Here is a 27,731-nt window from a genome sequence, read left to right on the forward strand (position 1 = left end):
AATATGGGTATCCCCAGTGGAATCACTATAGGGCATCAGATGGGAATATGGGTATCCCCAGTGGGATCACTATAGGGCATCAGATGTGAATATGGGTATCCCCAGTGGGATCACTATAGGGCATCAGATGTGAATTTTGGTTTCACCAGTGGAATCACTATAGGGCATCAGATGTGAATATGGGTATCCCCAGTGGGATCACTATAGGGCATCAGATGGGAATATGGGTATACCCAGTGGGATCACTATAGGGCATCAGATGTGAATATGGGTATCCCCAGTGGAATCACTATAGGGCATCAGCATAGAATTTTGGTTTCACCAGTGGAATCACTATAGGTTAGAAGTGAATATGGGTATCACCAGTGGAATCACTATAGGGCATCAGCTGTGAATATGGGTATCCCAGTGGGATCACTATAGGACATCAGATGTGAATATGGGTATCCCCAGTGGAATCACTATAGGGCATCAGATGGGAATATGGGTATCCCCAGTGGGATCACTATAGGGCATCAGATGTGAATATGGGTATCCCAGTGGGATCACTATAGGACATCAGATGTGAATATGGGTATCCCCAGTGGGATCACTATAGGGCATCAGATGTGAATATGGGTATCCCCAGTGGAATCACTATAGGGCATCAGCATAGAATTTTGGTTTCACCAGTGGAATCACTATAGGTTAGAAGTGAATATGGGTATCACCAGTGGAATCACTATAGGGCATCAGATGTGAATATGGGTATCCCCCAGTGGAATCACTATAGGACATCAGCAGTGAATTTTGGTTTCACCAGTGGAATCACTATAGGGCATCAGATGTGAATATGGGTATTCCCAGTGGAATCACTATAGGGCATCAGCAGTGAATTTTGGTTTCACCAGTGGAATCACTATAGGGTATCAGCAGTGAATTTTGGTTTCACCAGTGGAATCACTATAGGGTAACACACTAGTGATATTCATATGACCTAACATGTCAAATTAATTTACAGATTTTATTCAATGGTCAGAATCAAGGAAATACAAATAATTATTTAAAATCCATTTCTTTTTTATAAAACCATTTATATTTATTTAAATATTTTCTCAATAGACTGGAAAAGAAATACATACAATTTGGTAAATTACAAACAATAACCTTTGGGTTAAAATGGTAAAAACTGTTACAGGAAATATTTCATTATGTAGATAGATGTTGAACAAAAGAGTGAACACATTTTCAACACAGATTACTGTACATATAAATATTTAGTTACCATATCTTCTTATTGGTGATAATAATAAATTATTAATTTTTTTGTAACTGGACAAAATAGAATAAAACTTGTTTTAAAAATACCATAAAAAAATACAAATCAGCAATATTAAGTTGATTTTAATTTGTTAGCCATTTTTTACAGTACATCATTTAATTTTAAAATTTCTTGCAAAAATGTAACAATAATAAGATATATTTTTAGTTATTTCAGTTTTATTACTTCCAGCTATAAAAGTTTTATTTGTTTGAAACTATCTCAAAATGTGTTCACATTCAATTTGCTCAACATATTCCAATAGTATCTCAGGCAAACTACTTGCCGCCAGAGCAATATTTGATTTAACCCATTACAAATACTGCAGTTATCATCTCCTGTACTCATCTGGAAAAAAATACAAAAAATTTTCAAGTTATTACTTAACCGTTAATAACTTATACAATAGAATTAACTCTGCTTTAATTTTTTTTGTTCAAACTAAAATTGCAATGCATCGTCATAATAAATTTGCTACAAAAATTTTGTATTCTAACAAACAATTCTTGGTAGTCAGATTTGTAATATATAAAATGAATATGTGCTGTTATGAAAACATTTATGTGACTTATTTTGTACAACCTACCAATATTTTTCTTAATTAGTTAAAAATAATCAGAATGTAGCAAAAAAAATGGTATCAAACCAATATATATCTCATTCTAATAAACAAAGATAAAAAGTTGCACTTATTTATTATACTCTCCTTATAGTGATACGGTTCAAATAAACTCTCTTAAAATAAATAAAAATATATTTCTATACGGAGATACAGGGAAATATCTGTACATTTGTCCCCCTTGGATGAACAAGTTTTCCTTAAACTAGAAAAAATAAAATGTACAGCTTTTTCTTACCTATAATAATGTTTCTACTTTCATAAGTTTTATTTGAAACATTTAAACTTTGAAGAGCTACTTTCTTAATAAAATTGTACTTACAACTCACTATTATTAGCCCATTAGATAAACACGAGCGTTAGGTTATACAAGATATTTTAAACACCTTCCTCTCATGTTACTGAATATATGAAAATGGCTGTAATTTGTTCAGAGAACCAAAATGGCTGTTAAAAGAGAACACTGTTTGGAGAAAAAGCTCAAATATAATATCCATGTACTGAACACTCCTTTGATTACTTATTCATAAAGTGTTTAAAACATTTAATGAATATTTCTTCTGAAATGCTTCATAACTTTCACAGAAGCACAGAATTTAGAACAAGTTTTACATTTACATATTCAGTGTAAAACATACCGTTCAACAGTTACACAACAGAATATTACAAAATTATATTTATTAACCCTTTCAGTGCCAACGTCCAGGCAACCAGACATTTAAAAACATGCATAAATTGCCAACATAGTTTTACTAGACGTTTTTAAGAAAATATAATACATTCTTTTTGTACATGTATTTTATATAAACTCACATTAAACAAAAACATATTTTCATAAAATAACATAATTATAAAAGATCTAATACACAGAGTTATTTAAAAGCAAGTTACACCCCCTTACACTTTTTTGTTATGTTGGATACCCTAGCTACAAAGGGTCACACTAATAATGACAGTAGTCAAATCTTTGAACCTCAGGGGAAAGGGGAGTAGGAGGTAACTCAAATATTTTCAAATTGTAACATATGTAACATATCACTTTAAAGGTCTTGGTTAGTCAATAAAAAATACACTTAAAAAATTAAAATTGGTCCACTCTACGAAAAAGAAAAAAAAAACACCCCTAAACGTACCTGAGCCTTATTGTGATTCATGCGTTAAGAATTATACATCACTTAATAAATATTGAAAAACCAATTAAGACAAAACTTATTTGGGTAACTACAGATGAGGATTGTGGTATTGGAGTGGGGGGAAGTAGTTGGGGAAACAAATAACCTTTTGTTGTTTATCTAACTCTTAAGCTACGCAATGCTCTTATCTAATCAGATTATGAGAGGTTCTCCAAATTTCTAACAAGTTCCTTGAAAGGTCTGGCTTATTTAGTTACTCTGGGGGGTGCAACTTACTTTTCAATCACCCTGTAGTACTCAATACATTGTCAACAGTTACACAGTGACAACAGTGTCTATAAAAAGTCAAATGGCAATACTGCTTTCCACAGTGACTGCAACCAAAATGAACAGACAACTAGAATGTTCTCTATTGGTTTAAAAGATTCCAGTGCAATTGAACATTTCTAATTATGTGTAAAATTTGTTTACTATTATGTGTAAAATATGTATACTTTTATGTGTTCTTTCAATCAGTGGACCCTAGAAGATAGTTTTCAGAGTAAGCCTGCTCATTTTCCTATCAACTAGTATCAATGTTTATTTATAACAAAAGTGAGCGACAGCTAAAAAATGCTATATTTTTATTTTGGGATCCTTGACTTTACTGAGTGTGAGAATTTTTTATGGTACTTATTTGAGCTGTTGAACCTAAAAAAATAAAGCTAAGATTTTACTGTCGTTATCTTATACTTTTCTTGTAGTATAAGAAAGTTTTTGAGTATATTAAGTGTAACATACATAAAAAAGTTACGACATTTTATAATAACTATACACAAATTGCTAAAAAATGGCACAGCACTTTTGGATAACACCTGTAAAAATAACCTTGGCATTACTGACTAACATTACATAACAATGTTTGGCACTGAAAGGGTTAAATTTTTTCTTTTATAAAAATGTTATGTCATGGAATCCACAGTTTATTGTTATATACTACTTATCACATCCTTGTGAATACATCAGTATATAAAACTTTACAATTGGACTATTATCATGAAATGAGATAGATTTTATATATATTATATATATATATATATATATAAAATATGCTTGCACATGTAGTGCCAGTACGACGAGGCACCACTTCCAGCTCGAGGGTTAAAATAAATTGAGAAAATGTCCACCATTTGAGTAAAACTTATGAAGAATTTAAGAAATAAAATTTAAAATGTTACATACAAGTTTTTTTGAATTTATTGCTCAGCTATGAAAGCAGCAGGTGGGCAATTGTATTGTGTGTGTATTGAGAATCTCAACAATAGATTGTTACTATCTTGTAGTTTTCTTGAGACTCATTCTACCATGAACATTGACAAAAGAAAATTGTAATTTGAATATTTCAGCAACTAGACCTGTTCCTCACAGAATAAACATTAACAGAATACATAGGGTTAATTTAATTCAAAACAAAATAAAAATATAATGAGACTGTTTCATACCAAAGAAACCCACAACTCCTTACAAACATTCATTTATGTTTTCCAAGTTTTCAGAGAGGGCATTATAAAATAACTGTGTATCCTAATGGATGACTTTTCTTGAATCAATACTCTTCACAGCTTTTCTAAAAACCTCCCTATTGTTTTTCGCTTAGCTGTCGACAAAGCAGTAAAACAAGTAACCCAACACTGACCATGACAGCAAATTATGACTCACCACGATGTGTACAAGTTCACGAATCTATACCTATCTTACAACTATAATAAAAAAGTTCCACTGTACAACATTTCAAAATATTTACACTGCCTGAACTGCTCACCACCTCAAATCACCTGCAAAACAAAAAATGTGTTAAAACTTCTAAAAATAACTGGTCATTGTGGCAGGAGTACAGTACCATAATATGAAGATGTTTATTACAAAACCCACTTTTATGCCATTTTTGGAAGTGTCTTTTTTATATATTTATGATTAGTTTATCCTGCAACACTATGACATTATGTAACCTATTGTTTTACAGTATAGCCACTACTTGAGAGTTATGGTGAGAAGCAAAGCAGTTCACAGTCTGCTAACCAAGAGTAACCTGAGGCAACAATGGTCTCCACCAGACTGTGAGACTATTGTTGTTTTTGTCTCTACGCCCTTCTCTGTATTCCAAGAACTTTATGGCATTTATAACAACCAATTTTATGTTTTCCATCATACATACCATCATTTCGGTTTCATTTTTATACTAGCTAAAATTAACATCATTGGAAACATTATAAAGTTGTCACTTATGTATTTTTTTTTATCAATTTACATTAAAAATATATATTCTCCCTTAAACCCCTGTTAAACCCTTTATATACTGTGTAAACACAAATTAAATTGAATCAAAATAGGCTATCTATTCTTTCTGAACAAGGAAAGCGTCAACAAAGTTCTTAACAACTAATGTAACATAAATCATTTATATAACTGAATTAGTATTTCTGTAAATATCCATATATTGAAAGAGAAGTAAATTATTTGGTTTTTGAATGTTTCAAATTTCTTGTTTCCTCCTTCCTGTTTTATTGCTATTGATAAATGTCTAAAGAAAGTTTCCTACATAATAAATATTTTTTATATAGAAATTTAATTAGTGATGACAGTGAACTTTCAACTCCTTCCCTCTTGTATTATAGGCATGCATCTGCTGCTCTATTCCTCTAGGCAGCTTGTTAGAAAATAAAATTGTTTCATTAATTGAATGATAGTTATTACAAAGGAAAAAAGATATTCTCTCAAAAGTACAGTGCTGCGACCTACCCCTTTTCTACTAATATAATTATTGTACTATTTAATCAATATATTGTACCTAAATTTTGGCATTTAAGTTAAAAATTACAGCAGCCTTCACATGTGTACTATGTGTTAGGAGGGTTAACAATAATAAATAGGAGGGTTAACTTTATCAACTGTATTATTGAAACTTCATTAAAAATGTTCTGAGTAGGATATACTATACTTATTTTAGAGTTGCTAAAGACACTCGTCTTTGATGATGACTTCTTTAACTTACACTTGTTAACGGTTCCATCCCCAACCGCCACGATTTGGCCGCCTGTCTTCATAGCGATTCCACGAGCCCCCTCGACCGGACCAGCCACGATCCTGGTAACGGTCACGATCACGGTTCCAGGATCCACCACGGTCTCCAGACCAACGCTGCTCCTGGGAATACCTGCCACCTCCCCCTCGTTCCCTCTCCCTGTCTCTGTCCCCTGACAGCCTTCGGGATGGGTCTGTGTGAGGACTGCCACCTACACATACAGCTTGGAAGTGATCTGGAGCGTTAAAATTGTTTTATTTTGATTTATCTACTCTATGATATTTTGGGATATTTGTTTATTGTAAGAAAAAAAGGTTTTATTGATTAAGAATGTACAAAATATAGCTCGATAGATATTACTATGCAATCGTTATAAATCAATAAAAGCCAAACTTAACAAAACAATTTGTTTGGTCCAAACTGTGGGAAGAAGAATCTATCTGCACTCTAATAGATTTTTCACATATCATTTTTTTCATTGTAGAGTAACAAATAGTAACCACTAACGAAGTTTAGCCAAGGACATGATCAATTGTATAACTGACCAATTGCAACACTTATTCATTTAAATTTAACCACTATAAAATCGGACCCTAAAATTGTTTTTTTCCTAGAATCAAACATAAATAAAAACGTACCAACTGTTACTATTAGTTTAGATTTCACCACAATAAAGAGTTCCTATAATCTGAGACCTAGATCAAGTAAAATTTTAATATTCCACTTGAGAATATGCAAGTTTTATTTTTACCAGTATCAACACATTTCATTTCACCTGTAGCCTTCATCAATTTGTTCAAGGATTGAAAAATGAAACATGGAAATAGCAATGTCCTGTGGTTGATCTTGTATACTAATTATTCCTCACAAAACCTGAGAAACCCAAGTAAAACACCATTTTTATAAATATACTAGTCTACTTCATTGCCTTTACATCAAGGGGATTGAACCTTCCTTTAAAAAAATCTGATATTTTATTAAGTAGATTTCTTGCTTACTTGACTTGTGCTCATCGCTCGGAGTTCTTATTCTGTTCTCTTCTCTCTTTTCTGTACTTCTCTGTTCTGTTGACTCTATCTCCTTTGACTTGTCCTCCTTCTTTTCTGTATCTACTTTCTCATCGTCAGCTGTACCATTCTTGAGTTCTTCACTTTCTCCTCTTTCTTCTGACTGACTATTTAAACAAAACAATAAATTCATATTATTTTATTTTTATAAACACAAGATCAAACGTCCAAACTTCATGTTATTTAAAACCCCAAAATATATATTGAACACACACACACCCACACAATTTGGGTCAATTAACAAATAAATTGGTTGCTTAATTAAACACTCCAGAAACATTACTATAATTTAAATTTTAACCATTAAAAACCATTACTAGTTGCAAAACCCTAGTAAAATGATTAACAATAAATCTATTGACACAATTAAATTTTTAAATCCGTACAAATTTCTCCAAAATATGTAGCATAAATATGACATTAAAAAAGAGCATGATTTTTAGGTATGAAAGGATTGTTACAAAAGGTTCTTCACTTTATATCATCCAACAAAAATTAATTGTGGTTTGTGCAAGTATAACCCTACAGTGTGTGCGCCATATCAGGCTATTAGATAGTACATCATAACCTACATTAAACTTATTTAAGATTAGTGTTGATTTTGAGCAATAAATAATTATTTCAGACTTTTTTGAGTTATTTGAACTGTGTATCCATTTAAGGCTAAAATTATATAAAACTGATCCATATAAAATCAATTTCATCATTAAACTGTTTATAGTTTAAGCGAGCTGACTTCCTACACCACATCTCAATTATTTTCTAGAACTATAACTTTTTTTAAACATAAATATAAAATGTTGAACCAATCATAGGGATACAGTATTAAAAATTTCACTTGTACTTTAGAGCAATTTACATGCTTAACAAATTTGGCATCAAACACTATTTTAATTAATATAAAAGTCATATTTATAACTACTTTAAATTGAGTAAAATAAGATAAGTTTAATTGTGTAGACACCAATATACAGGGTGGCCAAAAAGTCCCGGGTCGGTTAAATATTTTTCAAAATATTTAAAATAGATCTAAAAAACCTTACACAAAGTTACTGGACATAAAAATCTATTTTATCACATATTCAGTGATCCCCTACTACCTCAGGGGGGCGGCCCGCTAGGAGTCGGAAGAAAATCTTAAATGTAAGCATTGGTTGATATGCATATCAAATAAAAGGTCTTTATTAGTAGAGTACAGAGCCGCAAACCCGACCTCAAACGGATAACCGATTTAAAAATGGCAGCCGTTTTGATTTTAACTTTACTAACCCAAAACTCCGATCCCTCTCAGAAATAACGAAACTTATTATTCTACAACAACAATTAATTGTAAACAGTTTTTGGGTTAGTTAAGTTAAAATCAAAAAGCTCATCAGTTTATTTTTTACATTAACCTAAGTTGCAAACTCAAGCCATCTTTGAACGGCTGTCATTTTTGACTCGGTTATCCGTTTGAGGTCGGGTTTGCGGCTCTGTACTCTACTAATAAAGACCTTTTATTTGATATGCATATCAACCAATGCTTACATTTAAGATTTTCTCCTGACTCCTGGCGGGCCGCCCCCCCTGAAGAAGTAGCGGATCATTGAATATGTGATAAAATAGATTTTTATGTCCAGTAACTTTGTGTAAGGTTTTTTAGATCTATTTTAAATATTTTGAAAAATATTTAACCGGCCCGGGACTTTTTGGACACCCTATGTAAAATGACCCAATACAGTAAATTTCTAATCATAAACTACATAATTAAAAAAAAAATTTTTATCTGACATATTATATGAGAATATATATAATATACAATTCCCATACATTAAAACCTGTTAATATTTAGGTCAACCACGATTATTTGTAGACGATTCCTTTCACAAGAAAATGATAAACTGCACATAAATTTGTAAAATAATAAAAATACACAAGTTCCAGAAGCAGGGTTTGAACCATTACATCATCAACCCCAGCATAATAAGACCAAGATCTTACTTCATTTAACTATCCAGTTCTTGGATGTTTTTTTACAAGGACCCCTACTAGCTACATCAATTACATCAATTACTACTAGCTAGTCAATAATTATGAATTAGTTTTTTATTACACAATTCCAAGATTCATTGAAAATCACTGTAGAACTTATCGTAATTTATTATTATTATTATCAAATAAGATCTGAAATTGTAATAAATCCATTAATATATTGTGCCAGTAAGTGATACACTAAATATCAAATAAACAACTAGACTGCATAGTGAAAACAACCATCACCTGGCTGTGGGTGTATTGTGAGTATTGTCTTCTAGAATGGCAGGTTTGTCACTTCCTGTGGTACTTTCATTTTCTCCAGTATCTACATCCATTACTTCTGGTGACACATTTTCTTCTTTCTGTAAAACAAAGACTCCCAACATAATACAAAGAAATAAATTGTTTTACAATTTTATAAATATTACAGAACAAAAAATGTAACTCTCAGTTGTACTTCAAGAATTTTTATTACATTTACAGAATTCAACACAAAAAAGTCAACAATTAATTTTATGCCCATTTTTTTCTTTACTGCTTCAAAATCTGTCTTTACATTTTCTGAAAGGAGCACTTTTTAGAAGGAAGAAAAGTTTTATGGGATGAGTAGGATTACCTTAAATGTGAGTTCACTGCATGTGTAGGAAACTTCAGGAAAAATAAAAATAAAATTATCACATCACTGGCTACTTGTCTGGTATGAATATGATTGAATAAGTTAAAATTATTTAGCGTCATAGTGAGGATACTTCCCATAAAAGGAAAAATATAATTGTAATGTAACAAAATTTAGCATTTAGAGATATTAAAGGAGATATGTGGTAAATAATGACCTGCAGCACAGTGTGACGTAAAAAGTTTGTCTTTTCAACTACCCTACTAAATTTCAGCGAAACATGAGTTATTCATTTTTATTAGTTGCATTTTATATACATGACTAAATATGAAACATATGATTTGGAACTTATCTAATTTTAAAGGTTAGAAGTTGTAATACATGCATACAAAAAAGTTGAATTAAATAATTTAAGGTAGTTGTAGATTAGAAGTTTAATAAATTATTTTTAATGTTCAGTTATACGTAACAAGTCAGAATGTTATGTTCCAAAATCTGCAATAAAAACCATTAAGCAAAGGCTTGTGAACAAATGTATTGTGATATATGTTCTTTAGTTCAGTTTATAATAATTACTCTTGAGTTTTATTTAACTCTTTGTGTGCCGAGAGTCTCGTTCCGAGACGATTTCTGTTTCATTTTTAGTACCTCTATAACTTATCCTATACTGGCTGATATCATGCCAAAGGCCAATACATGAATTAAACTAACCTTTTCAACTGTTATTTCTACTCTGTACTGCTGTTAGATGACATATACAACTAACTAAATTACAACATTTTCTCAGTTGGATCACGATCGCAGTGTTGTGACGAGTAGCGGGCGTTTTATATGGTATATAATTGTGCGTTTTTATTAATTTAAAATGCTTATAAGTTACATTAGTTATTCAAATTAATCAAAAAAGTGATGACACTTCCATAAGAAAACTTTTAGAAGATGTTTGTGCCAGTGATACGTCCGAGTGTCCATGAAGACAGTGATGTAGTTTGTTTGAAAATTGCCTGAGTAACGTTATGTGGCAAACGGACCACATATGTTATGTAGGCCCACGTCACAAAACTTTCGGAAGCATTTCTTACCTACTTCTTAACGGGTGGACAATGGGTCCACCGTCCCGGCCTGGGACCCACTGTCCGACTCACAGATTTCTTTTGACAAGGGATCGTCGTACTCACACTGCAGCACTTGAAGGATGTTTCGATATCTAAACTCTATATCTGCTAAATATTTTTCAGTACACTACATAAGACAGCTGCAGAAAGAATTAAACAAAATTATATACATAAAATAAAGTCAGGTTAGTTACAATATTTCTAACTTAAGAATGGCTGTAACGATTATAATGGTATTCGCTTAATTGGATACGTTTTCGCTCTGACTAAGAGAACAACGATAACAATATCATAAGAATGCACAGAAAAATTAGGTGAAGAGAACAAGATATTTATATTATAGTATAAGAGCCTGTTAACTTTAGTCAATTGTTCTGTGTTAACATTATTTTATAGTAGCACAATCATATATAAAATTAATTTGATCACTATTTTTAATTTCCTTATATTTAGTCGTGAAAGCATAGAGTAAGCTTGATAATAACAACACTTCTTATTTCAAAATTTTAGATAAGAAAACTAAAAGTTTTATTGAAAATCTACTTTTAACTGTACACTTTAGTAAATATTGAGTGTGCATGGTGAGTACTGTATGCAGACATCAAAGGAATGTACTATATAACTTTTATTTAAAGACTGTTATAAAACGCATAGTTTATTTGACTTTTGACAGACGTAGGCTTCTCAGAAGTTTGTATGTACCTTGTTCGAGGAAACAAAGCAATATTAACTGGGGCACAAAATTTATTAAGTCTGGAATAATTTACGATTGCCGTAAGTATACACTTTAAGACATTTCCTTGGTCGTAGAAATAAGGACATATCAACATCGGATATATATATAATTCACTAGAATCAGAAGTACTCATATGAAAGCCTACGAAATTGCATACAAAACCGCGGGGAACTACTATTTTTAACATGCATCTTTCAAAACCCTTACAGCATTTGTGTTTTTTTATTAACTAAACTTCAAATTTTAAAACGTTTAACGGTTTATTTTAAAGGGGAATAAAACTAATAGAGTTTAAGAATACATTTAAGAATTTGGACCATTCTAATTCACTTATAGCTGCTAGTAATTAAACATATTATCCCCTGTCGTTCCGGGATCACTATTTGAACTAACGTTAAACTTTGACGCAGCGGGATATAGCGATGAATAGCAATTGGAAGTTTGAATGAAACTAGACAAATTCTTTAGCCGTTTTTCATCGAATTCCTGTTTGAGTGATATTTACAACGTATCGTTAGCGGCATAAGGTCACTATTATGTAAGTTAGTATGTCTGTGTAGGCAGATGTTTTGTTTACTGTTTGGATTATATGCCAAGAGCCACTATTTAAGGTAATAAAATATTTTGTCTTCGTATCTATTTAACTTAATTTGGTACAACTTTAAAAATGATATATTAGATATGAACTAAATGGTTATTTTAATTATTAACAATGTTAATAAAACAATAAACCATCCATTTCAATTAACGTGTACTACGAGTAACATGTCTACTGGCATATACAGTATTATACTAACGGTGGTTCAAGATAAGGCATAACTAATACAAACTTACTGTAGATGTTTAAGATTCATTAGGACAATGCCAAATTAATCAGATAGTAATATAATGCTATATGGAATTCGTTTAGATATCATCCCAATTAGTAATCCACTTCATATGTGATAGCTTGAGTAAACTGTTGTTAATATTTACTGCTTTAGCAGTACGCTGTGTGAATGTAGTGGAAGCATCACTGACCAGAATAAAAAAATAAATGCAGGTAGAAAAACTAATGCACGGCCAGGTCAGTTTTGAAAAGTAGAACAGTTAGTCCACGGGTGTCGGCGTGAACTAACTGTCCTACCCTGCAGAAAAGTGACATCAGCCACTCTCGTCAAACTAGATGTGGACCTACAGTCCTACAATCAGGTTATGTTTGTTTTGAGTTTCGTTTTAGTAAGCAACGTTATATTACACATGATTTTGCATTGGTTTTAGATGGTATTTATCATTAAAGTATTAAAATTTCTAAAGAAATAAAAAAAGCTTTTTATGGTGAAAAATAAACTTTAACTAAATGTTTCCCAAAACCCTGTGCTTTTTTTAGTAAAACAAAGCTCTAGCACATGACTTAATTTTAATAATTGTGTTTATTGTACAATACTAGGATATTAAACATGATTTTAGGGTGTTTTAAATTATCTTTACCATAAAAATATTGAAATTTAAAAATACATTTTTCATATAGTAGTTATTTTACCTTAAACTTGATTTTTATTTTGTTTCCATGGAAAAGTCACTGTCTTAAAGTGATTTTTAATTTTTTTAAATAATATAAAAATCTTATTGTTATAATATTTATATTTTCTGATAGACAATTTATTTGACGTTCAAACAAATTAAAAAGGAGCTTTTAAAGACCAAAAATAAATTTTAGGTGAATTTCTTTCTGATACCTTGCATTTTTGAAAAAAATAATCTCTAGCAATTAACTATTTTTGTACAATTTTGTTTATGGTACAACATTAGGCACATGGTTTTGTTTTGTTTTTTTTTTTAATGGTCTTTATCATGAAAGTACTGAAATTTCAAAATAAAGTTTTTGTATAATAGTTATTTTACCTCTTGATTTTTATTTTGTTTCCATGGAAATGTGTGTTTCCGTCCAAAACCCTCTGGCACTTTTCGCATAATGTTGAAGATGAGGCTTGTATTGGCTACTTGTTAACTTATTTACATTTAAACACATAAACCAATATTTAAAACTTGTATTTTTGTGAGGCCTTTCGATAGCAAGGCTATCTTCGTCAGACACATCACATGTTAGCCTTGCTATCGAAAAGCCTCACAAAAATTAAATTTTAAATATTGGTTTATGTGTTTAAATGTAAATACGGTAACTTTTTGCATAGTCACACACGAAAAATGGCACTTTTCAACATGGATTGTTTTTATCTTCGGCACTAAAAGGGTTAAATATATACTTCTATGATTTTGTGAAGATTTATTACTTCTAGACAACTGAGTGCATTAGTATGATTTGTTTATTTTAACCTAGTTAGTGGTCTACGTGTTTGAGTTGATTGTCCAGCCGAGAAAGAGATCAGTTTCAGATCTCGAAAGATAGTGGTATTATTGTATTTTATTTAACTTAAAATGGCTAATGTTTGAAAATAGCAGTCACAAACTGTACAGAACAAAAAACAAATGAATATTTATGTAAAGAATTGTGTAATTGTTTATAAAGCATTTAAATAATGAACCTCAGAAGAAAATGTAATACACACTACAATAAGGTGTCAAATGTAACTAACTATTCACATTGTTTAGTTAAAGTAGGCCCTGAAATACTTGCAATTAATATCAGAAACATGTAAATATGGGAGAGGAATTTTAATACACACAGTTTTATTACAAACAAGGTTAACCAACTTTTTCCCTACCTACAATTATAAAGAATCTTAATTTTAGTAAATAAATTAATGTGTTTTATATAGAATGTTTTATAATTTTCTAAAGAATCATACTATATTTTGTGACTGAAAACAATCCCTAATACTTATCCTGACCCCTTTTAATCAACATAATTTTTTTCTGTTTGAAAAATACTAAAAGAATATGAAGTAAAATAAAATTTTCTTCATACCTTTTTATCATTTGTCCGTTCTTCACTGAAAACATCTCCCAATACTCCTTCGTCACTTGATTTTTTAGTGTCACCCAATCCATTATCTTGTGATTTACTTACAACTATAGCACCCGACTGTCTTGATACAGAATCTACACTTTCACTATTATATACATCAAGACTCTCAGAGCCACAACTAGGAAAAGCCGTTTCATTAGCCACATTTTCCTTTTCTTTTTCCCTAATTTCATTCTTTTCTTCTATAACATCCAATTTATTATTTTGAGATTCATTACTGTTTTCTGTAGTATTTTCACTATTTTCTGGTTTGTTCTCAGTCTCTTCAACAGTTTCTTCCTCTTCAATTTTATCAACAGACTCATTTTTATTATTGGTTATGCTCTCCTCAGTATCTTCATCTTCCTTGCTACTGTCTTTCACATCTTCTACTTTTTCTGGCGATGAAATTTCATTTTCATCGTTTTCTTCAGTAATTTCAACCTGTTTATCATCTTTTTCAGTATCAGATTCTTTGTCCTCGCTGTTAGTCTTTTCTGAAGTGTCTGAAATATTTTCAACAGGTTCTTCAATATGTTCTTTCTCATCATTTTTATTGTCTAACTCACTATCAGTCTTTTCATTTAAATTTTGTTCTTTCTCATTTTCAACTTGATCTGTCATTCTCTCTTCATTGTTGTCATCAACCTCCATTTCTTCTTCTGGATTTTCACTGTTCCCCATTTGAAGACTGGCACTACCTTCTGTTATTTTAAGCTCTTCTATATCATCTGGACTTTTATCAATACTGGAATCTTCTTCATCATTAATTTGTTCTCCTTCTAATGTGCTACTACCTTCAGTATGTTCTTGGTTATCTACAGATTTTACTTCAGATACATTTTCCTCAGAAATGTTCTTATCTTCCAGTTTTACCTCTTGCCAATTACTTATCTTAGTATTCAAACCTTTTTCTATCAGTCCCAAATTTGTATGAACACCTGTCATTAACTGCTGTAACTTGTTACATACACTAATAACATCATCACTTGACTGTATACTTTTGGTACAAAGTTTCTCACAGCGGTTTGAAATTAGGATACTGAGTTCCTTGATATCTTTAAGTGCAGAATTTATGTACCCGCTGGCCTGAACTACTTTGCTATCTGCGTTTTTAGATAAATTCAATTTTGATTTCATTGGTGAACTATATTTAGAGACTGCCTTACGTTTTGTTGGTTTTCCTTTTGATTCAGTTTCACTCTCACTATTCCCATCAAGGGATATCAAATGTACATCAGAATCTGACATTTTAATCTCTTCTTCATCTTCGTCTTCATCTTTGTTTAAGCGGTTTCTTTTAGTTGATCGTTGATTGCGTTTAGGACTTTCAATTTCATTATCAACCTCAGTTTTCTTGGATTTTACATTTTTTTCTGACGGGGATGTTTTTTTACCCAAACTTCGAGATGGCCTTTTAGAAGGAGGCTCAACATTTGTAGGTTCTTTAACAGTTTTTTCAGAGAAATGTCTCTTGGACCGAACTCTTTTTTCAACTTTTTCCTGGCTTGTGGTTGTTTTTGCCATAGCTGGAGAACTATCCTTTCTTAAAGACTTATTAGCTCCTTTTTTAGGAACTTCTTCAATAGAATCATCTTTCTCTTCATTTTCATCATCAGAAACTGTGATTTCTTCTGTTTTCTTTTTGGACTGATCTTCATTTCTCTTGGAAACACGTGGTGACTTCTTAATTGGTGAGGATTCCACTTCAGGTTTTGAGCCTCTGGTTCTTTTGGACCTAGGTTCGACTGTAGATGGTTTTTTAAGAGATTCATCCTCAGACTCTTTTTCATCCTCCTTTTCTTTCACGGACTGACTCCTTGACCTCCTGTTTGATGAAGTGGTTTGTTGCTTAGTCTCCTTCCCTGAATCAGAACTCTTACGCCTCTTGCTTCCTCTTTCTTTTTCAGTTTCAGATTCATCTTCCACTTCACTTGCTTTTCGTTTTCGTGATGCTGGAGTCGTGTTCTCCTGAAACAAAACCACTATATAGTAATTGTATAATTTACATAAAGTTCACACATTAAAAAGTGTAAATATTTTTACCACTATTAAAATAAATATGTAAATGAAACATATTTACTTAAAGCAGAGTTACATCAGAACTATAATGTTGACATATTTGACAACAATAAATGAATAGGATCAGAGTTTTCAGCTTTTGAGTTGTGTTATCATTCACACATGTTGAGCTGAAACTGAATGGTATTGTGATTTTCGAGCATTTTGTGGTGATTGTTGAATGAGTATATATTTGATAGGTTTCTTTACCAACTTTAGAATTCAGAACTTTAATTAATGGTATCTTTTAATGTTTAGTTTTTTATATCGATCATTTGGTATAGTTGTATTGGTCTGTTCAGAATTATATATATCTTTACATTAAGTTTCCAAATTAACTACAAACAAAACCCATTTTAAAGAAAATATAAGAAGTTGTAAATTATAAGTTCAATCACCATTCAAGCCTAGTAAATTAAATTAATAAAATATATATATTGTAAATGTCGCTTTTGAAAATAAAATTTTAAGGGCCATTTATATAAATAAAAGTAAAAATACTTATACTTTCAATGATGGAATTTTCACAACTTACTACAACACAACTGAACATTTTGTGGGAATTTGAGATTTTGTCCCTTCTGAGATATTTTAGTTGAAAATACTTGACCTCCAAGAAATTACAATGTTTGAAGACAAATTGAAAAAAATGCCAATAAGTTTATAATAAGTAACACACAGACCTGAAATATTTTTGAGAAGTAGAGAACCACAAGTACTATAGTAAAAAAATTAAAGGTGATATTTGGTTTCTTCCATAACATTTATAATGTAAACAACAACAATTTACTTTTTTTTGTTTACAATTAAGTAGACTTGAATACTGATTGAAACTATGAACATACTTTTATTTTTCTAACTTTGTTTTACCACAATGTATTTAAAACTCAAAACACTACAGAATTTAACACATTGCAGATTACTGACGAACATTATTGTCTTGTGGTAGCAGGATCTGGAGGCACAGTAAAGAGCTCAGGTCACAAAAGCAACCTGCTTTAATATCACCACCTTATGGTTCTAATAATGTCTTGAAGACTGCATGAGCGTCATTACTAGCTAACAAAGTTTTAAACAATGGCAGTTTCTCTATTTTCTAAAACTGTGTGTAAATATTTTTTTCTACATCATAGTTATATGTACAAGGTGAAGGATCACCGGAATTTAAACTCTACACTATGTAGCGCTACTGATACATTTTTTCAGCTGTTTTTACAACATCAACTAGTTTTTCATTTTACTGTATCGGTTGTCTGTATTATTGTGTGCTGTTAAAAATGGAAAATTTACAATCGTCCCAATTGGATCGGTATTTATTAGAGCGTGTAATATGATATATTACAATAGTTCATGAAATATTTATATTTCTCGAGTATACAGATGAAAATATGTCGTAACATATACGAGAATCCAGTTCCACACGCACTGAGCGGTTCAACACTACAGTGCAGCATTCCTGTTCTGCTGTTCATTCCTGAACGTAAACCTCTGTCAAGTGTGCGAAAGATAACGAAACCGTGCTACGTAAAAATAAATAAATATCAGTTTCCAACTCTCCAACGTAGAACAGATTGGTATCTGTTGTAAATTAGTCACCGAGTGGTTTGTTATCAATTGATTCTCAAATCGCTTTTTATCCATAAAAACTATGTATTTTTTTTAAATAGAAACGTGGTAGATCAAAGCTGAAGGGTGGACTCGTTCAGTAGTTCCCACCAAAACTTACCTTTTTCTACAGTGATTATCAAGTCCCGCACATAAAAAGTTTCTGTAAATAGTAGTTTCTTTGAATTGGTTATGTTGACTGCCGCAATATAGCAACAAATGTACTACCGATAACAAATCTAGACACCATTTAAATGGATACTAGCCATATTAAGACTTTAGTATTGTTGAGTTTACTGCTTTGTAAACATGACATATTCTCAAGAGCAGCGAGTATCAATTTGATTTCACATATAATTGATATCTCTCAGCACTTATTTCCAATCAATAATTTCCCCCGATCTCTGTTGATAAATTTTACTAATACTCAGAGGAGGCAAGGTTTAACTGCATGGAAACAATCTTCAATTATTAGTTCTCATTGCAAACAAAATACTTGTACAACTCAGGAATAACACATTAAATAAAGTTGTTTAGTAGTTTTATTTAAAACTATTATAAAGTTCAATTATTGGTTCTCATTGCAAACAAAATACTTGTACAACTCAGGAATAACACATTAAATAAAGTTGTTTAGTAGTTTTATTTAAAACTATTATAAAGTTCAATTTATATTTTCATTTGATGCTTTATTTAACCTGTTGGGGAGTACTGACGGCTATAACCGTCACCCTACATAGTGTATACTAGAGTAAGCAAAATTATCCTTAACGAACTCCAGGGAGTAAAGAAAAAAATTTTGTTGTTTTCATTCAAAAGGTATTGAAACCTTACAAAATATCATAATAATGCATTTTTTGGATCTACAACTTGATAAATTCATACATTTTGTTTTTTTTTTTTTTTTTTAAATTTTACAAACGTATGATAGTGTTCAAAACACGGGTACACACAAAGTGCTACTTCACATTTTGTGCACTCATAAGCAGTTTCTTTCCTTTTACGCTCACCCCGTGTTGTATTTGAACACACAAAGCAGCGTTTTAGCTTCCTTCGGCCATTTTCCCTTACTGGTAGTGGGTGGGGGAAATGGCGACCTGACAAGCGTCGCAGCTGCTGGGCTCCGCCCAACAGACGCGTCACAGCTGCGGCCTCTTCTCTTGGTGCAACATGTACTTCCAGTATCTGTCTGATAACGTTAATTCGGAAGTCCATGATGTGAACCTTAGCATTTGGGTTTTTTGATACCATATATAGCCTATAAATGGACGTGGCATGAGAAAATTACAGAACTTTGGCGGCAAATCTGTGATTATGTATTCCGTCACTAGGAGCCAGCACCGTACAGCAATAATTACTTTGAACATTTCACAGTCGAAATAGTATGTAAGAACGCCACTAGAGTGCATAAACAGTTGCAATATTGATTGTTTTAGCAACCCCGTCATGGACGGTCATAACCGTCAATACTCTTTTGGGATCAAACGGCTATAACCGTCTGTACTCTTTTGGAACAACTTTCAGCTACTCCTCAACAGGTTAATAAACTCATAAACATTTACTTACTTCTTTTATAGATTTTCTGCTTCCCCTTTCCCTCCTTGATCTTGTTGGAGGTGTTTCTTCTTTATCATTTTCTTCATCTTTTTCATTCCTGGGCACAATAATGTGTATGAGAATAGTTTTAAAATTATATAAACAATAATGTGTAGATTATTTTAGAACGAGTGATAATCAGTTAATTTTGTACAAATGTTTTTAGTATAATATACAAAATCTTAAATTGGAACCATTTCATACAATGCTCTTATTCTATTATTAAATATAAGGTTACGATGTAAAACATTTTAAATCCTGACTATATACCATTTAAGATTTCCTGGGAACTATAGACAAATATAACAACACAGTATCTTGTTATATTGTTAATTTTAATCGCACATTTTACACATTTAATTTTTTGTTAAAGCCACCTTTAACAGAAATAAGCTAAAAGTAAATCTGTACTTACGAAATGTGAGGAAACAAAAATTGAAAAGCTCTTCTGACAGTCAACAAATGTTTATATCGTCTTGAAATATTAAACAGAAGACTGAAGATGCATTATTAGTTTAAAATATTAACCCCTTCACGTATTATTTTTCCAGTAACTACATTCAAAAATACTTTCTTGTCACTTACATAACTATAAGTTCTGCTCACTGTCATAATCTTCCATACCTTTCCATGTCGTATGTACATGCCTAGGCCTGTTTCAATTCCTAGGAATAGGATAATTTATGCCTATGTTCATTGCATCCCCAACTTCTAATTCAGGAACAGCTTTGTCTAGGCATAGACCTAGTCTTTGGAACTCTTAGACAAAGTCTAATTCAATTTCACTGGCAGAATCTTCTGAATTGTTATAGTCTATGAGCCTGTCAATTCTATCGTCTCTAATATTACCTGTTCCAGCCATAACTGTAAGAACAACGTAAAATAATTATGTTTAGCCTCAATAGACCAAAAAATTAAAAAATTCTTTATTCATAAATTGTACATACATACAGTGAATAGTGTCTACAATGTTACAAACTAACATATAATATCAATAAATTGTTTTAATTCCTCAGTTGAGTACAGAAATATGTTCATTAAATATGCCTTAAGCTTTACACTCAATTTATTTTGATTACTTTCATTTTTTATTTTTACAGGAATATAATTTAAAAACTTGTTGCCACCATATTTAGTCTTTTTTTATACAAATTTAACCTATGATGGTTTACAACAGATTTCTCTTACAGGTATTATAACTATGGATTTGTTCAATTAAGTTTCATGGTTATAGTTACAAACATTATAGTCTCATAAACATATTAGCCATAAACAGTAATCATCTTGAGCTCTCCAAAGTATTTTTTGACAGATTCTAAATAATTTCAATTTAATATCACCCTCAACACTTTCTTTTGAACTTTAAGAATCTCATTCAGGTCTTTTTTGTTGAAATATGTGATATGTTTTTATATATGAAAAATATGAATAAACACGGGAAAAATATATTTGTTTGAGAATTTTTACAGTACAAAGTGGTTGTACCCTTCTGATTGCAACTAACCCAGAGTAAATCCTATTGAGTATTAATTCAACATCTTATGTTGAATTATTGTCAAGCACTAATCCAAAAAATTTTAGGAACAACATAGCAGGAATGCCTGCGTAGACTCTAGACAGGCTGTAGACACAGTTCATTCAATTATTCTGCATTACACATTCAAAACTGATTACCACATAATCATTACAGTTATTGCAATAACTTGAAAGGTGTTCAAAAAACAAACATTACAGACTTGACTCGTGGAATATGAAGTCCACATCCGTCCAAAGAGATCCAAAAAAAGAGATCGGTGACAGTGTCTGATATCAGACGATGCATTGAGTGAAAGGTGAAATAAAGTAAACTCAATATCTGCATTGAATCGACCCTTCCCACTATAACTACTTCACAAGAAGTAAACTTGGTTGCTCCGCCGTGCTTAGGGATGGTGTCTAAAACATCGCAGTGCACTCATAATATGTGCACCCAATGAGACAATGAGAGTATCTCGTAATCTAGATTACACTGGATATTTATTGGGTAAGAAGATAGACAGACCTCTTTTGTAGTCGAGGTATCTCTGATGTTGAAACAATGCAAAGAGTTTGTTAAGACTATCTTAGTCACTGACTTTATTTTTATCTCTTCAAACTAACATGGTCTTCAGAGTTCCATGAGTCAAGTATATCACAGTGTCAGATTTCAGACGCTGCACTAAGTCAAAGGTAAAATAGAGCTAAACTCAACATACGCAAGAAATCGTAGTTTTCACCAAAAATGATTAGGGAAGCCGTGCCAGGGACTCAGAGCTATGAATCATACATATCAACATATCTATAGTTTAAGAAGTATAACCTTGCAAGTTAATTGAATTAACTCATGGTAAATTTATTAAACGTATAAAATAAAATAACTCTTTAATTTCATGTGGTTAATTGTTTAGCGTGTTTAAGAAAGTAGATTTTCTTATTAAAACAGGACTTCAATGACATCAATACTGTACACAGACTCACTGATCTTGAATACTCACTTAGCCTTGGAAGCATTTTCTTGCAAAAACCAACAAACGGTCCGACACTCAAATAGAGGCTTTGGTTTACAGATGAAACATTTCCAATCATCTGACTCTAAATCCTTTAGGTCTTGCTTGTCCAGATTTTGCTTCATACATTTCTGAAACAGTCAACATTGTGATGTCAAATTATTTTTTTAGATTACGATTGAAATAAGTAACAAGTAACATTAATGTTAACTGAGGCGATACGAATAGAAAACAGATGGTGTTGGGAGGGGAGGGGATCAAATTTGAAATGTCGATACAATTGAGGCTTTTCCTTATTTCACTAACGACAATTTGTGCAGGAATGGACGGATGCATCTAAAAAAATATATATTCATTTTAGGCCTTGATTACGACACAAGCAGTGGGCGGTATGCATTCAACAGTATTGTTTGCTAAATAATGAACATAAAAGGGGACAAAAGTTACTGCTTATATCACACCAGAGCTCTTACAATTAATTGGCCCTTAAGAGCAGTTCACACAAGCGAGAATGGCGCAAGCCTAATCACCGCAATCTGTCCTGGCACGATTTAGAGCAGTTCCACATGACCCAAAAAAAGCTGACATAACGCTGGAAAAAGCCGTTGGCTGTGGCAGTGAAATTGTAGGTCCCTTTCATCTCGAGTTCCAGGTTTCTATCAAGTCAGTTTTACCTATTACTACTGCACTCAGATCTAGGGAATAAAAAAAATATTACTTTATGTTTGAAAGATCATTCAACGAACAAGTGTTGATTCCACAACACAGGCCTACACTCTACTTCTTTATAAACCGTTCTGTTTTAAAGTTGCACATTTTTAAGTGTAAAATAATGTTAATAATATCAGAACTAAAACTAAAAACACCTGTATTCAAATTGAGTAGGGACGTGAGAAACTGCAACAGATGCCAAAATTTCAGAATCCTTGAACCACTGCACGCACTAGTGGCATGCTTTGGCGCTAGACACTGAAATGTGAATCGCACCATTTTATCAGATAAACTATTAATTGCACCAGAACCGAATGCCGCGATTAGGCTTGTGTAATTTACGCTCACGTTTAAACCGGGCCTTACAACAGCCACGGCGACCACACATCTTGATTCATTTAATCACGTTGTAGAGATTTTCTCAGTTTGTAAATTAAAGGTTTTTTCATGGTGAACAAAATTTACGGTTTTCAATGTCGGGTGGGAATCCTGACTATATGCAAACTCTTCTAAATGTTAATTAACCTACTGTGTCACACTAAATTGTTATTTAGCACTATATGGGCTTCGGGCAACTACTGGCTGATCAACAACGCCAGGTCTCATTTAATTCAATTCAAAATATCTATTTGTCAAGCACAAGTGCTCATGAATGGGCGTCAACTTACTCTATTATATTCAATTTATAAATTATAAGAGCACAAAATAGTTGAAACTTAAATTAAAACATTATTAAACCAAACCATCAGCCCATCAGACAAAATATTTCCCTAATGAATAAATAGGCTTTCCAATTAGAAAGTTTTAATTTTCCTTTTATTCAGCACAGTCTCTCAGAGTTCAATTACAATTTTATCAAACTAAGCATAACAGATTTCACTGGTAAGGTTCAAAACGACTCGGGAAAAACAATACTCATGCTTAGTTGTAAAAGCAATTTCACATGTTAAAACATTTGAATATGAACAATGTAAACATAAAAAACCTTACTATATTGTAGAAACAATAACAACATTTCTAGAAATGTTTTTATGGAGATTTTGTCATAAGTAAAGTGATGAGCCAAGTAACATTACTTTAGACATGTCTAAAGCTCACAGCTTGATCACTCTCTTCACTTTTGCTATTTTATATCTCTTCTTATCAGTATTGACATTGAATGGATGATAAGAACATAAGACAAACCACAAGATATATGTTACCTTACAAAAAGCGCAAGTACAACTGGAACACAGGTATAGTGTGCCTCCCTGACCACACCATCGACAGTACTTATCATCTCCGTCCTCATCTACGGAGAAATAGCCATCACCATAGAATGATGAGCAGTCCTGCAACACATTCAGACAATACTTTACAATTTAGTGGCAATAGGACAAAATGTCCTAAGATGTGCTAGAGATGCATGATAAAAGAAATGAATTACAAACCTTGGAAATACATGATCAGTTTTGCATCACAATATCAGGGCAGAGTATATGTTAAAAGTTTACTACAACCACAAGTAATAATAACCATCAAAATATTACATATGGTCAACCATAAACTGACCCTAAAGCTTTTATACACGGCAGCTGGCTGAAATGGAGCATTCCATACCAGTTTATTCAAACCCATATTAACAAAATTTGTTAATACGAATGAAAAATGCATAAAGAGCTAATCAGGAATACTCAAAATCAAAAGTAACTCACTGACTTATTTGAGGCATTTTACGTAGGCCTAATACTTTCTAATAATTACGTAAGGACTTCAAATAATACTGATTTTCCGAATATTTAATGTAAATGATATATTATAAGATAACAACAATGATATAAAATACATTTTAATCGGACAAAAAGGCCATTTACATAATTCAGAGTCAAACATTTTCGATTAATATAAATCTATTTTTGGTTGGAAAATCTAAAAAAAATAACAAGGTGCCTACTAAAATGCTGAAATAAAACTCCTTGTTTTCTTTAATACATTCTAAATACATATTTACCTTCATGTGAGTACACTTTTTATCACACAATTAAAACTTTGGTTACCAAGCAGCTCAATATATAATATTAGGGCATGCATTAGTCATATAACCTCTAATGTAAACAAGATACATATTTCAATTTTTAATGGGAAATGAGGTTTACAGTTTTTTTTTTTTTTATTATTATTATACTAACTCTATTGAAACAAAATATTTGTTTCAATAAATAACTTAAGTTTACTAAATTAGTAATATGCCTAACATTTATAAGATAAATAAATATCTAACGCCTTTATTCTTGAGCGGTCTTCATTAATTACATTGCTTTGCAAACAGTTCACATCACCAAATTTAATTTTGAATAAGAGTTAATGTGAATAATAAAAATATAAAAATTTTTAAGCGCAGTAAATAGAAAGTTTATTTAAACAAAGACTGATTTTTTTTATTTCAAGCTAATTTCAAACTTTAGGGAACTGGGTCATTCAATATTTAGTTGTTAGAAGAAGTATGAAAACCTTCTTTGAATCAGTTCAAGGTTCAAGCAAGGTATCCTGTTAGTTCCAACGGTCCCTCAGGTTAAAATAATTCCTAACTTTGCTTTTTAGGTACAGGGGTTCACCTGATAAGAACTTTGTGTACATGAATAATATTTTTAAGTAAAGAAACTTACCATGATTAGTAGAAAATCTGCTTGCTTTTAAAATACAGCTAAGTGGTCAAAATTGTTAAAATACAGGATAAATCTAGCTTAAGTATTTTGTGTCATTTGAAGAATTGCAAGATGTTTTCTGTGCTAAACTAAGACTTAAAACTGGAGTTACATTAAGGGCCACAGGTAGTATAATGGTTTTGTAGTTTTGCACATTGAGCACACACTACGTACTAATGATGTCTCTCGTATCAAGATGTGACATTAGTTTAATTCCTACGAGTTTAAAATCTAGCACATAATACTTACTAATTATGTCTCTTGTATCAAGATGTGACACTAGTTTAATTCCTAAGTTAAAAATCTAGCACACACTACTTACTAATGATGGTCTCTTATATCAATATGTGTGACATTAGTTTAATTCTATGAGTTTAAAATCTAGCACATAATACTTACTAATTATGTCTCTTATATCAATATGTGTGACACTAGTTTACTTCCTACAACTTTAAAATCTAGCAAATAATACTTACTAATTATGTCTCTTGTATCAAGATGTGACATTAGTTTAATTCCTAAGTTATAAATCTAGCACACACTACTTACTAATGATGTCTCTTATACTCAACTAAACTTACCCCACACACCAATACGCCTAGAACCATGTGTACATACGGTTCTGTTGCCTTCTTGGCCAGATCGGCCAGACTCTTACCGCAGACTGTACACTTCAGCTTCTCTTTACGGATGTGCTTCACATCATCTGCACAACAGTCTTCATTTAGAACAACCTAACGTACCATCTACAGCCATTCTGTACACTATAGCACTTGAATATACAATCATAATAGCTAAACACTAAATGTAAACACAAATATACCGGGTTAAAATGAAATCTTTTTATGGTTTTAAAAGAATTTCCTGACAATGCTTGTGGTCTATTTACATTTTTCAAGTCTCGCAATTCAGGGATAACAAGAATGAAATATATAACAGAAAAAGTCAACACAAAACTGTTGATTGTTCTGTTATACATCTTAGATGGAATTAAATTTTTATAACTATAACATATTGATTATTTGAAATATTAAATAGCTACTTTCATAATTTTGTCACATTAAATATAAAATAGATTGTTTAATATGTATTAAATATAAAACAAAGTAAATGTTTTCAGCCACAAAGTTTTGATTGTCTACAAAAATTTAAATATTTATGTCATCAATCATAATAATATGTATTAGGCCTATTACAATAAATTTGAAAGCTTATAATTTGCAGAATAGGTAGCCTACATTTATGTAACAGTGCTAATTTGGGTTGGTAGTTTCAATACCATTTAAACTAATGTACGTCTTCCTGTTTCAATTAATAATTAAACCCGCGGCACAATAATATTCTAAATCAAATCTACACTGCCATCAATTTACACTGCAGTCACTAATCTTGCAACAAAAACTACAGAAACAAGTTGCAGTTCCTATAGTGAAAGAAACTACAGAAATAAGATAGGAGTAAGTTATTCAACTAAAATATCATATCCATATAATTGTTGATGAACAGTAATACATTTTCGCAATGATATTGCCTCTATTTAGGTAGGAAGTTATGACATAGTAAATTTTACCTGGACCCTTTTTATTTCTATATTTCTTCTCCTCCTCAGAAACTTCTATACACAGATTTTCTCCCAAAGTTCGTATAATCTTATCAGCTGGTTCTGGCTCCACTGCCTTAGCTTTCCCCATTCTGCAAATAAACAATAAAAAAATATAAATACTAATACTAGTAAACACTATCGAAGAAATGCTATTGTCTATGTTGTATTCTTGATGGAAGTGGCAAGGTTTTAATAGTGAACACATTTTTAATAATTCTACAAAATTTTTGGATGAGTCCTAACTGGCAAAGGCATTTTTCAAATAAACACTTTGTAGTAGTATTAAAAATGTATTCATTATTAAATTCCATTATGCGTAACACGTATTCATTCAAC

The 27,731-nt window shown here is 31.6% G+C and overlaps 1 protein-coding gene across 1 annotated transcript; it reads right to left on the minus strand.

Moving 5' to 3' along the window:
• Positions 1-1,052: 1,052 nt before the first annotated feature.
• On the minus strand, positions 1,053-27,484 carry LOC124362027 (transcriptional regulator ATRX-like). The gene is made up of 10 exons (XM_046816177.1): positions 27,363-27,484; positions 26,374-26,498; positions 24,311-24,439; positions 22,386-22,528; positions 19,843-19,930; positions 14,572-16,581; positions 9,440-9,558; positions 7,112-7,287; positions 6,084-6,324; positions 1,053-4,866 (listed from the first exon to the last, which is right to left on the minus strand). Exons 1-9 carry the CDS (start codon positions 27,481-27,483, stop codon positions 6,089-6,091), a joined length of 3,147 nt encoding a protein of 1,048 aa, XP_046672133.1. The 5' UTR covers position 27,484; the 3' UTR covers positions 1,053-4,866; positions 6,084-6,088.
• Positions 27,485-27,731: the final 247 nt, after the last annotated feature.

This window comes from Homalodisca vitripennis, chromosome 5 (assembly GCF_021130785.1).
Source record: "Homalodisca vitripennis isolate AUS2020 chromosome 5, UT_GWSS_2.1, whole genome shotgun sequence".
Lineage (NCBI taxonomy): Eukaryota > Metazoa > Arthropoda > Insecta > Hemiptera > Cicadellidae > Homalodisca > Homalodisca vitripennis.